This window comes from Rousettus aegyptiacus, unplaced genomic scaffold, assembly GCF_014176215.1.
Source record: "Rousettus aegyptiacus isolate mRouAeg1 unplaced genomic scaffold, mRouAeg1.p scaffold_m13_p_8, whole genome shotgun sequence".
Lineage (NCBI taxonomy): Eukaryota > Metazoa > Chordata > Mammalia > Chiroptera > Pteropodidae > Rousettus > Rousettus aegyptiacus.
This window is the reverse complement of record NW_023416311.1, coordinates 31,376,793-31,393,798: the sequence shown is the minus strand read 5'-3', so window position 1 is coordinate 31,393,798 and position 17,006 is coordinate 31,376,793. Positions and strand designations below refer to the sequence as shown.

At 36.3% G+C, this 17,006-nt stretch overlaps 1 protein-coding gene across 1 annotated transcript in view; it reads right to left on the bottom strand.

Moving 5' to 3' along the window:
- The window catches only part of FBN2 (fibrillin 2), a 241,980-nt gene that overhangs the window by 26,241 nt on the left and 198,733 nt on the right, over positions 1 to 17,006 (bottom strand). The window contains exons 40-55 of the mRNA XM_016159020.2: positions 16,387 to 16,512; positions 15,406 to 15,558; positions 13,969 to 14,037; positions 12,959 to 13,084; positions 12,650 to 12,775; positions 12,065 to 12,190; positions 10,086 to 10,202; positions 8,353 to 8,481; positions 7,834 to 7,953; positions 5,013 to 5,138; positions 4,215 to 4,367; positions 3,344 to 3,409; positions 2,910 to 3,035; positions 2,216 to 2,335; positions 1,096 to 1,218; positions 497 to 628 (exon numbers count right to left, since the gene is read on the bottom strand). Of these exons, the coding sequence (XP_016014506.1) occupies positions 497 to 628; positions 1,096 to 1,218; positions 2,216 to 2,335; positions 2,910 to 3,035; positions 3,344 to 3,409; positions 4,215 to 4,367; positions 5,013 to 5,138; positions 7,834 to 7,953; positions 8,353 to 8,481; positions 10,086 to 10,202; positions 12,065 to 12,190; positions 12,650 to 12,775; positions 12,959 to 13,084; positions 13,969 to 14,037; positions 15,406 to 15,558; positions 16,387 to 16,512 (1,938 nt within the window). The remainder of the gene's footprint in view (positions 1 to 496; positions 629 to 1,095; positions 1,219 to 2,215; positions 2,336 to 2,909; positions 3,036 to 3,343; positions 3,410 to 4,214; positions 4,368 to 5,012; positions 5,139 to 7,833; positions 7,954 to 8,352; positions 8,482 to 10,085; positions 10,203 to 12,064; positions 12,191 to 12,649; positions 12,776 to 12,958; positions 13,085 to 13,968; positions 14,038 to 15,405; positions 15,559 to 16,386; positions 16,513 to 17,006) is intronic.

Genomic DNA, 17,006 nt, shown 5'->3' with positions numbered 1-17,006 from the left:
CAGTATTATTTGTAATTTTCTTTAAAATATGACACATCGTACATATTATTCTGTAACTATATGTTTATAGTTCTTTTTACTATGTCCAGCCTGTAAGTGGATTCTGGAAATTATTTGCCTCTTTACTCTCCTCATTCACAGAATGATAAAAAAAAAAAAAAATGAGACTATTAACTCATAGTTTTATTTTGCTATATGAACATAATTCTTTCAAGGAGTTTTTCTACACTTATGTATTTAGTGTTTTAGGTTTGCAGGACACAGAATTATGAAAAACAAGAGGTCACATACTCTAAGATAGACATAATTGCAACTGCATTATCCAGAACCTATTAGACTGGCATGAGCTCTAAGATGGAAGAAACCTAAGTATAGCACGGCCTTGAAACAGCTGGAAAAATAGTTGGCTTACAGTTAGAATGACTTAGGAACAGTGCCAGAAGTCTGTCTTGCAGTAGGAGTGTGAAAGAAGCGACATCATCCCTCAAAGCCTTACCTACACAGCCTTCTCCATCGGGCCTTCGGGTCATCCCAGGTGGGCAGATACACATGAAGGTGCCGATTAGATTCTTACACATCATGCCTCTAGATTCGCAGTCATGAAGCCCTTCGGCACATTCATCCAGGTCTATAAAGTATTTTTAATAGAAAAAAAAACATAAAATTTACAGGAGTAGAATATTGTTTAGTACTTTTATGTCATGTTTTGGGTCTTCTAGCTCTTAAAATGTCATCATATTGTGTGACAGAAAAAAGAGGAACCTAGTCTTCTTCAACTTTTGGCTATATTCTAGAATTATAAGTCTCAGTATTGGTCTTAACGGTAAGAAGTTCGGGAAAGGGCAATCTTTGCTTTAATAAGAACTCAAGAGTACGACAATGGGTGCGTTCCACGACCCATCCTTCCTTCGACTTGACTGGACAGACCATCAAGTGACTTGTTATCTCTGTATGGAAATCTACCAGCAAAATGCTGTCATAAACATTTCTCCAAAGCTCTAAAAGAAGACAGCTGAGGACAATAAAATCATTAAAATATATATATTCCCAGCATGGCGAATAAAGTTCCAACTCCTCCCTGGTCTGTGGCCTTACCTTTGCACATTTTCTGGTCTTCCCTGAGGGCGTAGCCAATTGGGCACGTGCATTCATAGGACCCGAAGGTGTTCATGCAGCGGAAAGCACATAGCAGCGGGTTCTGGGCACACTCATTGATATCTGATCAAAGAAAATAGGGAGCCATGTGTTCAGTCTAGCGTTCTAATTATTTGTTTCAATAAACACTGATGTATTTACTTGGCAGTCATATAGAAAGCAATGGGATAATAGAACTTCCACTTCTGGTACGGAGAACTGGGTACCTAACAAACTCGTCCTCCAGCAAATTACAACTATAAACTCTGGAAATAACTAACTAAAGTAGTTTTTAGTGGTGAGTCAAAACTCCGCAAACACCCAGAAGGAATAAATTCTCAATTTTTTTCTTTTTCTGAAATTATCCTGTGGATGGCCACAGTCCTGGCACAGTAGCAGCACCTGGCAGCTAAATCGTTAATAGAAACCTTCCCAGCTTCTGTCCAGAGGAATCAGGGGAGAAAGCCCAGGAGCAGCCCAGGCTGCTGAAAAGTGAAGGGGAACCCCGGAAAGGAGAGGTCCAGAGCTGGAAAAACACTATTACTGTTTTTTTTTTTTTTTTTTTTTTTTTTTTAAGGTCAGCCCAAGTTACTGACTTAAACATGTATGTGTAGGGAGGGAAAATCAAAGAAACTAGTCACTAAGGTTTAAAAAGCAGAATTGAAATTTGAACCGTTGTCTTTCATGGGCCTGACAGTCTGCTTTTATGTTCATCCAAGTTAACTGCCTGCTAAGACAAATGCATCAACATTCTTAGAAGTAATATCACTGATTCCAGAAGATATCATTCACAATTTCCTGGGTATAATCCAAAATTAACCAACATAATGAGGAACCAGAAAAATGTGACCCAATCTCAAGGGAAAAGACAATCAACAGATGCCAACTCTGAGATGATCCAGATGTTAAAATTTTCAGAAAAGGGCTTTAAAGCATCTATCATAACTATGCTCATTTAGGTCACAGAAAACATATTTGTGATAAATATAATCATAAATAGGATATCAGAACAATGTAAATAAAAGCTGAGACATGAAAAGCCCTTTCTATATCAAGATATTATAAGAAAATTATCACTTGCCTTCACAATTCATCATGGGTCCTGGCTCAAAGCCTTCATTGCAATTGCATTCAAAACTCCCAATAACATTGGTGCATGTACCATTTCCACATGGATTGCCGATTGAACATTCATCGGTATCTGAAAAAGAAGAATAAGAGAATGCCACAAAATCTGGAGACGTTTTAGTTTAATAGGAGCACACCATGAATACTCACCGGGCCCTCCCACATTTCCAGGACCACTGCAGGGCGCGTATGGCTATTGCGCTCCTCTTGGCCTTGGCTGTCTGGCCTTCATGCACTGCAGAGGATCCCAAAGGATCAAGTGTGCAACACTCTGAGACCCAGACAGCTGTGCTTGCCCTAAAAATCGCAAACCCAGAGAGGGATGTGGTTTTCTGCTACGAGAGCAGGCGTGGAAACTCGTAAAGTAAAATGGATCTCTTTTCCAGTTAGTGGTTTTGGCAATTGTAAATCTCTAGACACATCAGAGTTTGTATATTTGGTTGATGGCAGAGGTTGGGCAACTCTCTCCATCTTCACATAAACCAGGCCTACTGGAAAATGTAGGATGGAAGAAGTAAGAGCAGTTACTAGCTACTTATCCTGGTTTTGCAAATCCCACCACCACCCAGGGTGCCTGGGAGACCTTTTGCTGAATATGAGAAATAAAATAGAACTTTAAAAGTGTGTAATGTAGAGGTAACACTCACCCACACAACGAACTCCAGTGTAATCAAGGTTGTAACCCATTGGGCATTCACAGCGAAAAGACCCGTCTGTGTTTATACACTGACCATTGGAACAAATGCCTGGGCTCTCAAGACATTCATTGACATCTAAAATACAGAATTGCCCATGAACTTCCTCATATAAAAAGATAAGCAAAAGCTGTGTATATCTAGTCAACAGAGACTTAAAATTTCTAAAACATATAAACATTTCTTTTACCAGAGAAATATGTATTTCACATACTACAACAGTCTTATGATAAATGCAACTCATATGATACATAATAAATATTCTATATGTACACTAAATATATACTATACATTACACAGTAAAATTAGCATGATTTATTAAATAAATGTACTATCATATATTCATATAAAAGGAGACCATAGGAGTAAAATATATCAAACCACACCTTCACGGGTGTCATGGAGGCTAGGAACAGTTCCATGGCCATAAGGACACAAGTCCTGGAATGCAACTACGGAGAAAAAATACAAATTTCCCATTATTAAAGAGACTCAATTATCAGAGAACTTAAGAAATGATTAACAACATACTTGAAATAAGACTTATTTTTCCACCACAAAGCTGTTTTTAACAAATCTTTTATTTTACTTTTATGATTTGTTTTGAAAGCAGCACCGAGCATATTTAGAGAAGGTCACCTGAGCTTGCCCAGGTCCTGCCAGGGTGCCACCTACTAAGGGGTTCTGGTTCTGTTTGCTCACTTACCACTGAGCAGCTAAAGAGCCCCTTCAGCCCATTACACACAGAAGCCATCTCTGACCTAGAGACCAAGCCAGTTTTGAGCTTGCTGGGAATTAGCTTACAATTCAGCTGTGCTAACAAGACCCAGCAGCTCTTGGTCTCTTTCAACAAATGGCCATTGTGCTGACTCAGCTTGTCAGAATTTTATACACAATTCTGAGAGCCCCGCCAGTGATATAATACCCACATGGGATTCCTGCAGTGATTTGGAATATAATTTTTATCCCCTTCTTGCATCTCCTGCCCTGGGCCTCCCGAATTCATTCCTTTGAAAGCAAATAATACTAACCTTGGAGGGAAAAAAGTGAAATAACGGGGTAACTATCTGTGTGTACATATGGCGAATGCGGAAGTTGAAAGAAGTCCCTCAGATTAGGTTGCTTACTGAACAATGGAAATTTATATATGAGGGGATAATTTTACCCTCAAAATATTCACAAAATATGTAGCTGAACCGACTTCTGATAAACATTCCAAATCTCGTACAAAGCAGTGTTTTCCGTCAGTGCTCTTACCTTCATCATCTTTGGGGCATAGCTCACAGGGGTCCCCCCAGCCCTCTCCTGGCATCTTACTGCAACAGCATTTTGCCTTTGTGGTGTTGAAAGCTTTGGGTACAGAACATTTTCCATTTTCAAAGTTTGTGAAGCAGAAGCTCTGGCGGGTATCTAATCAAGAAAGCAAACATCACAGACCTCCTTGCTGATCATTTTAAAAAGATGGAATAATTTGCGCAGAACACTCTTTCTGACAGAACCTTTCTCATGGGCCAAGCACATGATGCAGATCGGATTAGCAGTTAAGAGGTCTGGGAACCCTCAAATTGCTCATTTCGATTCCCAATTTATGTTGACCTAATTATTCAAGAACAATTAAAATATTTTTATAATGTGCTTGGGAAATTTGAGAACTCATGCTCAATATTACAATGATTTCCATATCTCTCTTTCCATTGTTGCGCTGCAGCCTAAAAAAACAATCTAGGCAACTTTCAGTAGGTTAAGTCACATCAAAAACGACTCATAGACCAATGTACAAACAAATCTATGCCAACAAAAAAATGAAAACGGTGAAACAAAATAAGGATTTTTCTCTTATACAAAATAAAAAAACACAGAAACAGAGTCAATAATTCAAAGCACCATAAAAATTGTCCAGTGCATATACTTTTAAGACCTACGTTTTTAACTTACATATGATCTATTTGCCACAGACGTGGACTTTGCAGTGCCAAACACTAGCATGTTGGTTTACTGTCCAGCTTTGAAGTTTCTAAGGGCAAGTTACGACGGGGAAGTCATTCCAAAGCTTACCGAAGCACCTCCGTCCATTATCGGACAATACAAAGCCAGGGGGGCAGATGCACTGGAAGCCGCCAGGAGTGTTGGTGCAGGAACCGAAAAGACAGATGTTGGGATCTTCATCACATTCATTTATATCTGCAGAACAGCAGGAGAATTTATTAGTTGAATCAAATTATTACTCTGCTCAAAATAAATAATTTGTTTCATACTACAAGAGTCCACTAGCCATCGGATATTTAATGAGATTACATTAAGTACATGTCTTACTTATTCTTTAAAAGCAAACCATTATTGCTTCGAAAGTCAAAGACTATATCTAGTTTCAAACAACCGTATGCCCCAGCTCCCTGCACTTCATCCTCAGTGGTACATGCATATCCATCTGCCTCCCTGACATGACCGGGTCAATGTCTTACAGGCACTGTGGGCTCAGCAGGTCCCCTTCTCTGATGCTCCTCTCAGCAATCCAAATTGGGATCCTGGAATCACTGTTATTCCTTACCCTGACCTTTACCCTCCACATACAGGTAGCATGTGGCCTGTCCATTCTGCCTCCTCTGTCCATTCGAACTCAACATCATTTGCCACAAGATTGCCATAAATCTCCTAAGTGACCACAGCATCTCTCTCTCTTCCTACTGTCTTTCAAAAACACACATCTATTTGAAAATCTGTGCCTATGAAACTAGGAGGACTCTGACATGTTTTGAGAATTTCATCATTCTCACCTCACGCCAGAATACTGTTCCTTCCTTAAAATAAGTAAGGATTCCCTACCAGTGATGTTTGGCCTTTTTTCATTGGAAGTGCTTATTTAATGGGTTATTTGAACTAACTAAATAAACATCACACAATTCCAGGCACATTAGAATGTAAGCTCCATGAGGACATGACGTATCTGTCTGTCTGGATCACTGTTACCCTTTCAGCTTAGTATAGCATAGTTTCTGGCACATACTATGTTCTCAATTTATATCTGCAGAATTTTTATGAGTGAGTATATCACATCCTTTCTGAAAAAAACCTGCCCTGCTCCACCCTGCTGGCCATTTGATGCCCCTTAGCATGCTTGTGTCACTTGTCTTTTCAAATGGACTTCTTTGTTCCATTCCCTCCTTTAATTAATAAATTCCTATCCAACATTTAAGAGGCGCCTCAGATGTCACCAATCTTTTGTGATGGGCTTCTTTGACACGCCATCCTCTCACCGTGACCATCATTATTCACTGTGTTCCAACATCCTGAACATACCTCCAGGACAGTGTCTGTCACATTGGATTGGAAGGATAGTTTTATAAAACAGGTTTACTTACAAAATATGGCTTTTCTGTTAGACAGTAAGTAATGTGAAGGTAAGGACTACATTTTTTATTTCCAGCACTTAAAAGGTGCTGTGTTTTCTGTAATGTCTACTAAATGTTGGAATGGATTTGTGTGTGTGTGTGTGTGTGTGTGTGTATACATGTGTATACGTATGTGTTTGTATGTGAGTGCGCTGGGAAGCATTTTATCTAGGAAAAATTGGTATCAGAGATTCTAGTCTGAAGGAAATATTCTTATATAAAGTTAATTAGAAACCAATTTTTGAGAGATGTAAAACAGTGGTATTGCTAGCAATGGAAAAAGAAAATAAAATATTTCTGAAGTTTTAATAATGTAACTGAATCATACATGTTTTTCACTAAGAGAAAAGATAGTTGAATCTTTTTGATACAAAGAAACACATATTCCTATTTCTCTCCTAATGGATGACACACTGCTATTGTGATTGTTTCATAAAGGGATGTGTCATAGGGATGACAAAGAACTGAGGTTAACTATGAAAAAAGAAAACGGAACGAAGGATCTTAAACTTAATTTTTCAATAAATTTATTACTAAGCTTTTTTTTTTAGTATTAAAAACACTAGACAACATTAAAATGAACTATACAAATCAGATAGAAAAGGGAAAAGATAGATATAAAGACCAAATTTTCCAATTGTATGAGGCATGCCAATTGTATGTTATTATATGGTCTGAAAAATAATCTGATGGAGTAAACTGTTTCTTTCAGTTCTGTCTATATAAGTCTCTTAAATGTGAACAGTAGAACTACACAGAATTTTTTTAAAAAACTGGATAACATAAAGGCGAAAAACCCCTTAGTAATCACACTAAGATGCTGGTGCTTCTGAATTTCAACAAGACTGTAAAAAATAATTTGTATCAAAGTGAACTAAAGTAACTATAAAAAGGTCGGCCTTCATCATGTCCACCAGGAAATTCTGGGACCCAGTTTTGATGTGGTTACAAATGTTCTTGTAAGCTGGAAGAGTTTCAACAGAAAAAAACATCTGTTATGACAAATGGATTAATATTTTCTGTTTTGACATGAGGCCTTCCCAAGGAAAAAAAGTCTCAACAGAGCTGTCAAGATTTTCTGCCTCACATTTCTAGGACTCTGGACACCTTTAATAGCTGTTTTAAAATTGGTTGCCAAAGATTACAATTTTTGTAGACACTCTTTAAATTCAACAGAAAGTCTCTGTTGACATTTGGAAAAAAGATTAGAGTACGCTGAATATTCTTTAACTAGTATAAGATTTCTGTTAATGAAAAATCCCACATTCCTAAATTCTGTATTCTCACCACTCCATCTTCAAATCACTTCTGATGGTCCAATAAAACAGATGTAGGTAGCTGTATGTTTAATTCCTTGGGTCGGTATGCCTGCGGTGGTTTGGATTTAGTAGACTTCCACAGAGTCAGTACCAGTTCTTACTATACTTACTTACTTACTATACTATACTATACTGAATAGCTCATGAACCTATGAATGTTAGCCTTACCGATGCAGTTCTCGCTTTTTACTTCATACCCTGGGGGACAGATGCATCTGAAAGACCCCTCCAGATTCTGACAGGTACCAGGAGAACAAGAGCCAGGAAGGGCAACACACTCATTAGTATCTTGAAGAGAAACGAGAGAAAAAAATGATTCAAATATGAGGAACTTGTTGCCCACTGATCTAACAGGTCACTATGGACAAATATGTGCTGAGAGTCTCTTTTGACATCTTGGGTATTACTCCTTTGGCAAGAGGCTAATTTTCTTGCTTTGTTTCCTTTGCCTGTGTTTGCTGAGACATGGACAGCTTCAAGTTCTGTACCAGTAAAACAATGTAACAAGTCATTTCCAATGGTTGGTTTTTACCTTAAGGAATACTTCCCGCTATATCTTAACTCGGTCATGTGATCAGATAATCAAATAAAATGCAAAAGAGTTTTTAAGTGGGGGTTGAGGAGGAGTCACATCAATATTTTATGAAACGAAACAACATAAGGAATGTTTATTGTTTAGATACCTACCTATACAGTTCTTGCCATCTGGAGTAAGTTCATAACCTTCATTACATAAACACTTGAAGGAGCCAATTTCATTAAAACACCGTCCATTTCTGCACACCTGACCAAAAAAGGAACTGCACTCATCGACGTCTGCAAGCAAACAGGAGTTAGCTTTTCAGAGAGAACTCTCACAGGTATATTGTGTCACGAGTTGCAATTAAAAACATTTAATGGTACACATTTACAAAAACCTTACACTATGATTCTTCATCACAGAGAAAAAAAGGCTCATATCATAAGTATCATGTGACTTATAAGGTCATATCGATCACTACTGTATTTCAACCATAAGGGCACATTTTTGATATTAATATAACTCAGAAATTTATAACCAAATAAAAGTTGAAGGTTTCAGGTGAAACTTTCCATTCTTTCAAATTGAAAAAATATTTATTTTATTTTTTTAGTTTTCCAAAGGCAGAAGGATATATGAATTTAACTTGATTACATAGTTTGCAGGTGACTTTACCTGGAAATAAGCTGACTTTACTCAAAGGACAAATAACGGAGCATATTAAATACAAAACATCAATTATATTAAAAAGACTTCAGAATTGTTGACATGTTTTGCGGACAGAATACAGAATTTGAAAAAAAATCCTTTGGTGTTAGGTTTTCACTTAAGCTTAAGGTTGCCTTCATCTGAGTAATTTTCTGGGTTGTTTGAAGATCGTACTTTGATGAGTCATATTCGTGTCTTTAGTTCTCCCTGGCTGTATAAAGGACCTCAAAAACTATAGACAAGAAGGTAGTAGTTGATTAAAATGTCCAATTAGTTCTTAAATTTTTTCAGTTTCAGAATTTTGAAAAACAAAACTGACAAGAAGATATGTTGGGTTAACTGTTAAGAAGGTAGTTTTGAGCTGTGATGGTCCCATAATGGGAGAAAGCCTGAGTTACTTTCATATACCTCACAGGATCACGTTAATTAAGAGATGTTACATTGTAAAGCACAGAGCAGTGCTTGGCATACGGTAAACCAGAAATACTGTCATCCATTACTGTCATTTCTCTCGCTATCTCTTCTACCAAACACAGGCATCCCCACCTCCTCAACCCCCATTCACTAGCAATTCTTATTTCAATCAATGTCTGTTAGGGACAAAGGCTGTAAAACCCTGTACCACACCTAGGAGACAGTTTTATTTTCCACTAAAATCCTATGGTTGGTCACAGAGATCAAACGGGCTTCTGAGGGGTGACTTGGAATCCCAGTCATCATATGCTGCTTCTGTGGGAAAAGGCTTCCCTGGCTTTAACAATGAAGTTTCAACACACACGTTTTTAAGTTGGGGACTGTCAGTATTTGTACAGAAGTCGAGAATGGATTTTATGAAATACTTGTAATAACAGTGAAACAAGGACTGGTCTCTCTTTGATCCCGTCTAAGGGGTAAAAATAATCTCAACCCATAAAGCAGTCCCAATACATTTACTATCTATCACTTTCACGGACTTTCCCCGAGTTGACTGGTTGACTGATAGAACTCAATGCAGCAGATGGTTTTGTTATTACTTAAGCCAATAACAAGGCTTTCAGTTGACTAGAAATTAGTCAATGATACTACATTCCTTTTGGCACACGTTTGCAATTTTAACAATAAAAATATTTATTTATTCTTTGGCTTTATGTTTTATTTCAGTGTACTGTGTGGAAAGGAAATAGAAGCAATAGAAGACTGACCGAGTACTTACCCAGACAATCGTTATTATGAGTAAGTTCAAATCCCGGATAGCAGAGACAGTTATAGGACCCAACAGTGTTTTTACAAGTCCCATTTCCACACGGATGCCGCTCACACTCGTCTACATCTGCAGAAGAACATTGGGTCAAAGCATCCCACTTTTAACCAGAAAAACAGAGCCTACTAAACATCCACATTATTTTAAACTACTGACTGACTTAGATTTTCCTTTTTCAATGCTAAGAACCTATATTTACTCAAGGAAAATAACCATGAAGTAGAGAAAACTCTAAATTATAAAATTATAAGGAAAAAAAGTGCTGTTTAATGATCTATAGGCACAAATATCACTCAGACCCAGGCTAGGAAAGCATTCTCTTAGTGGAGATGTTTTAATGAAATAGTTTCCTTGATAACTGTAAGGAAACCAATCTTTTGAAAAACTGAAACAATTTGTTCTATTAAGCATTGTAAACATTCCCCCAAGAATGTATATGCCTTAATTTTATCAGCACGACAAAGATAAACTTAAGTCTCCTAAATTCTATGAGTCAGTGGAATCCAAACTGAAGAAGTCTATTAGAACTCAATATTACTAGCCTTTGAAAAAAATGAAAATATTAAGAAAATATTTAGAAAAGTCATCCTCCTGTAAGAGAGCAGAATCCCCAGGCTGAATTCTAGGCTGCTGAAACTCTTCTAACTGTGTGAAAAAAAGGTATTATTCCTTAGGAAGAAAGCTTTGTTTTAAGATAGGTGTTATTGAATAATTTAGCTGACTTTTATCATGGATAAACTGTTAGGATTGAGGGAAGATTTTCCTCATATGAATTCCCAATCCATTAATCTCATATATATATTTTAGCAATTTATATTCTCTCCCTCAGAGAGCATAGCCAGGAGAAGCAAGGATTCTCAGAAAGTCCCTGCAAACAGGGCCAGCATTCCCGAGAGAACTTTTCTGACCACCACGGAAGAAATCCTTTCGGGTGCCCTTTGGAAGCAATGGGAGATGGGATGTCTTCGTGGTAAAAACATGATGTAATGTAAAACTAGTTCTGGAGTCCTGCGGTACTGAAATCAGACTTACTATTCATGTAGAAAGTTTCTTGAATACCAAGGGAGTAGATGCACAACTTTAGCTTTTTCTAAACTGAGAAATGCTAATTATAACTAGCCAAGTTTTAAATTTGATTTTCCTCCTTCAAGTGCAAAGCATGAAGTCTTTGGGCAAAGGTAGAGCCAGTGGCTGACATCAGATTTAAGGAGTTACGCTGAGTTCCAAAGCGTCCAGCCCATTTGCTTTTGAAATCTTCTTACTCGTCAGCTCAGCAAATACTTACTGAACACTACTACTATTTAACTAATCATTATATTAGCTACTGGGACTTTTTAAAGAATTTTGCTACATTTGCTTCTAAAAATTGTTTTTAAAAGTTAAAACACAAAAGAAGCACACAAATCTCACACGTTCAATGATTTTTGGGAAAAAGTGTGTGTGTGTGTGTGTGTGCGTGCGTGTGCGCGCATGCGCTCCTTGTAGCAGAAGTTTGGAAAACCTGAAAAATCATTTCCTAATATCTTTATAGTGGCAATGCATATAAATATTCATTTCAATACTGTCAGCCTTACTACTTCTTTGCATTTATTTATGCATTTGAAAGGCTTTCTGGAGTGGGAACATAGAGGGGCAGAGGGCAGCTGGTACTGTGGTGACTTCCATATATGCTGAGTGTCCCCAGAGTACAGTTAAGCATGTGAAAGTCATCTGGGGAAAAAGGTTGTGAACACTAAACCGAGGAACATACTGTGTAGTGTGTCCCTGCTTGCAAATTTTGCATCGAATTAAACCATAAACAGTTTAACACAGATAACTTTTTGCAAGACTGTTTCTGAAAGGGCCATGGTAGTTACTGTGGCAATGACTGAACTGTGATCTCTGGATGCTCAGTCCCACTTCACCTCCTGGAACTAATGTTCTTCTCTTACCCATGCACATGGTCTGGTCCTGAGACGCCTTGAAGCCATTGTGGCAAATGCACTGGTAACTTCCTTGCAGATCAACACATAGGCCATGACTACAAACATTAGGAATTTCTAAACATTCATTGCGATCTAAAACAAAATAAAACACATGGGATACATATCTAATTTTTATTAAGATTCCTTCATTCTTTCACAGACGTGTTTCTATAACCTGCTGTTAATTATTACAGACAGGCTGAAAATGAACCATAACAACAGGCAAATCAAAATAAAGCCAAGTCTTCAAAGTATCCAAGCTTCTTTCTTTTAAAATCATGCAATTTATATGTGTTGATTGGTATCTCAAAGATACTATTTTATTTTCGGTCTAATCCTAGGAAAATCCATTCAAGAAAATCCTCTTTCCTGAACAAAATAATCTAAAATACATGGTGAAGCAGGTTCAATATGAATGAATAGACTTACTCAGAACATCTTTTCAAAATTATCTTTGAAAATATTTGTAATAGAAAAGCATGAACAATTTTTTAGCGTAGGAAATTTGAAGAATGTTGTACTCAGTGCCGAAGGATGAGTCAGGCCCCTTACCCACACAGGCTCCGTTGGGTGAGAGTTTGAAACCCGCAGCACATTCGCAGCGATAACTGCCGGGGCTGTTGATGCAGTCTGCATTTCGCTGGCACAGATTATCGCCATTGCTGCATTCATCGATATCTGAAAGAGCAACACTTCCATTTAAAAATTTCATTACTGCATTAGTATTACACTCACTTAACCAGTTTGGTGACTGATTCTGAAATACTGAGGAAGAAACTAAAAATCAGGAAACTTTCTAAAAATCATTTCTGTCTACCAAACTGTTTGGGCTAAAGGTCATACACACATCATTCAGATTACCTTCACAGACCAGGAGCAGGTCATTGTAACTGAATCCAGTAGGGCACTCGCAGCGGAAACTGCCAATCTGGTTGATGCACACACCATTTGCACAAATGCCTGGAATCTCTTTACATTCATCAATGTCTGAAATTGAACAGACTTGGCTAAGTATATGTGGTTCAGCTTAATGTATTTACCATGAAACCTTGAATAATATTATGTGTACACTGGAATGAGAACACATACTCAGCGTCAAAAAAATCAGTTCTATACCGGGATGAGTGATTTTGCGGTTCATGAAAGCATACAGGCCATAAAATGAGTACTTCCTTTAAACAGTGATGGGAAATGTAAGGAGCTGATCGAATATGCCAAGAGATTTTAGTGTCAATGTAGCAAGTGGACTTCTAGGGAATCGAGCCTCCTTTTCAAGTTATGCATCTAGCTCCCCTAACTGCTGCTACTCATCTGATAAAAGCAGCTGTGTTTTCTTTATTTTATGTACTTTGTTGTATATGCATTGATAATAGAGACTTGAATTTTCATTACTTGTTTAATCTTTGAGGAAGAAAAGTAGTATGAGCAATAGAAAGTACATTTAGAAGTAACATAGAATTAATAATCTTGCAAATTCATCAGTAGATCAACAGAAAGGGATACTGCAAAAATATATCCAAAACTTAAACATATACTTAGGCAAACAGTAACTAAAGGTTAAAATAAGAGGAATTATTTAGAATTATGTAATATTACACTCATGAAAAGAAAAACTAGAGTTTAAGCTTGATACGTATAAAATCTTGAGACAGTCACATAACTATCAAAACTCAATCACCAGGCTATGCTGATAGAATATTATTATTAACACTTGGTTAGAGTCTATAAATATGTTATCTCTTTCTTGTCTACATTAGGTCGGAATCCAGATTATTATATCTTATGGTATTTCAAATTATAAAAACGCTGAATAGATTTTTACAAAATGCTACATATATATATTAAAATAAACATAATCTGGGAAAACTCACCAACAGCTTTTCCTGTGTGAATGTCAAAGGTGAATCCAGGAATATTTCCACATATGGCTTTAAAGTCAGCTTTAAAATAAAAACAAAATAAATACACTCTTAAAATTTTCAAACTCCTTCCAAATAACGTTTTACACAGTACTACTTTCACTGATAAATATATTTTATATTATTCACAACCAAACTTTTTAGTTTCAATTACATTTATTTGACAACAACGCCAGCTCCTAGATCCAAGAGGCAGATCTCGGCATTCTTTACTATTATTACTGTTGTCATTAGTATTAACTTTTACTGCTCTGCAATTAAAAGATAAATAAATCATTGTAAGACTCAAAATATCTTTTTTAGGCACATAAATTCTTTTTTCCTCTTCATATGCAGAGCTTTAAAAATGAGTCAATTTAAGCAGACTGAAAAACCAGATTAGAGTACAAATTTAAAAGGGGATTATGAATTGCACAAAGGTATGGGCATAAAAAAATAATTCTGTAGTGGTCAAACACGTTAATGATGAATAATGAATGAGACATGAATTTTGTCTTTTCTTAAAACATAAATGTTTATTTATTAGAGTGTGAAATTTGAGGCACCAAAAACAAGGCATCACAGAAAAAAATAGAGACAGTGAGAGTTACTCCTATACATAATTCACCAAACTAAGAGACATTCAAAAAAAATACTAATTTTTATGAAGCAGATTGTTTCTGATGCCCATTGCTGCACAACTAAAACTCATGAAAACAGTATTAAGTAAAATACATACATACACTACTCCAAGTGCTATCAGGGGAGGGACTTAGTATATTTCATCCATCGATATTCACTGAGCATCCAAAATATATAGAGAGGTATGAGAGGTACATAATAGATGCTCAGCTTAATGGTTACCAATTTCTTGACAATGTACGAACTGTAATTTATATAAGTCATCTCATCTAACCGTCACTATAACCATATGAATTAGTCACTGTAGTTATTTACTATCCTTATTTTATATATGAGGGATCAGTTTCAGAAAGGATAAATAATCTACATAAAGTCAGACAATAAGTGGGAGAGCTTCGATTTAAATATAGAATTGTCTCTTAAACCTAAGCCCTATACTTCCTCTTACAAAAAAAAAGTGGTATTTCATTCCACAAACCAGTGATCTTAAATTCCTAACTGATGGAATTTTTAAATTAGAGAATTGTAAATAAAAATGTTTCTATTTGATTTTTCAAAACAAAACTATGGCAGTGGAGCTTATTTTCAGGATCCAGACCTCTATTCAACAGATATCTCAGAAATTAGTGTTTGAATCCCAGAGAGAGCCACTCGGATTTCAGAATCGAGCATGTCTGGTTTTGGTACACATGTGTTTCTACTACAGTGTCACATAAAAGTGCATGTCACTGACTCAGCCTTCAGCAGAAGCATGAGCTGTGTGCTTACCTGTTCCTGGTGTTGGGCATGGTTCACAAGGTTTGTTCCAGGCTTTGCCCACATTGTATGTGCAGCAGCACATCCTCTTTGTCACATTAAAAGGCAACTCGTTTTCACAAGTGGTTCCATTGTAGCTTCGGTAGCAAAAGCTTTTTCTCATGTCTACATGTTGAAAAACAAATAAGCCAACTAATCATATCAGCAAGCAGCTGATAATGAAGCCTACACACCTGAAAACACCAAACTCTCTCCGTTAACACAACTTTGAAAAATTTCTCAGTCATTTGGAAGTTTCTTAAAATTATTAAGTTGAATATAAATCATTTTTTAGATTATCAACTCTCCTGTTTTTAAAAAAGGGATTTCGTTTATAATTTTTTTGGGAAACAAAGTTATATATTTGTTTCTCCACTGAAAGGCATTTTAAAAATGCAGTACATATTAACTTTGAAATGTTCTCATTTGTAAAACAATGTTCACTGTATATGAATGAAAAATTAAAATTACTTAATAACGTGTAATTGTAACATTTGATGAAATTTTTCTACCTCAAACTCATGCTTTTAGAATGTAACTATATAATTTGTTTCTCAAAAATTAGACTAGTTTACATACAATATTACATTAGTTTCAGGTGTACAACTTAGTGATTCTACATTTATGTACCTTATAATGTGATCACCACCATACGTCTAGTAACCACCTGTCACCATACAAAGTTATTAAGATATTATTGACTGTATTCCTTGTGCTGTATTATATCCCTGTGACTTACTTATTTCTATATGGAATTAAAGAGTAACAAAAAATGTAACTATACAGCCAATGTTTAAAAACATAATACAGAACCAGAAGTGTATAAGACTTTGAAATACATAATCATTCATAAAGATTTAATTTTCAAACTTTATGAATAATAAATGAGACATGATTGCCTTATGTGGGAAGCCAACAACTGTGACCTAATTAATTTCAGAGACCTTTACCTACCCATGCAGTTGTGGCCTCCATTGACCTGCATGTATTCAGGTGGGCAAATGCAGGTGTAATTTCCCAGGGTGTTGTAGCAGGTCCCTGGCCCACACACACCAGGATGTGCAAAACATTCATCAATATCTAAAACAGGCAAGAATATCCATTAATTAAGATATTTTCCTATGAATTCATATTATTTAGACTATGTAGAGTACCAGATTCCCCAAATCTATATTTAAAAAATATTCCAAAATATGCATGTATACGACACAAAGTATGTCTTTATTTAAAAAGAAAAAACACCAATACTCAAAAATAAAAGTGATTAAAAGAAATTATTCCAAAGAGACAAAAAATAACTTAAATGGTACGTGTATTTTTTTTTATTTAAATTTCATATTCTTCAAATGGAACTGCTGTAGAGCCTCCTTTCCTCATGTCATTTAAACCAAATTTTAGTGCCAGCTTTAAGCTGAATCCATTTAGAAGACCCTTTAGGTTCATAGTTCCTTTCAAATTAGTACTCAAGAGATTCTAGAAGCAGTGTAGCTGCTGGTTGTTTTCCTTATTAAACCATATTTCTTCCAGATGCATTTATCTAACACGTTCCAAAAGAAGGCTTATAATGGAAATGT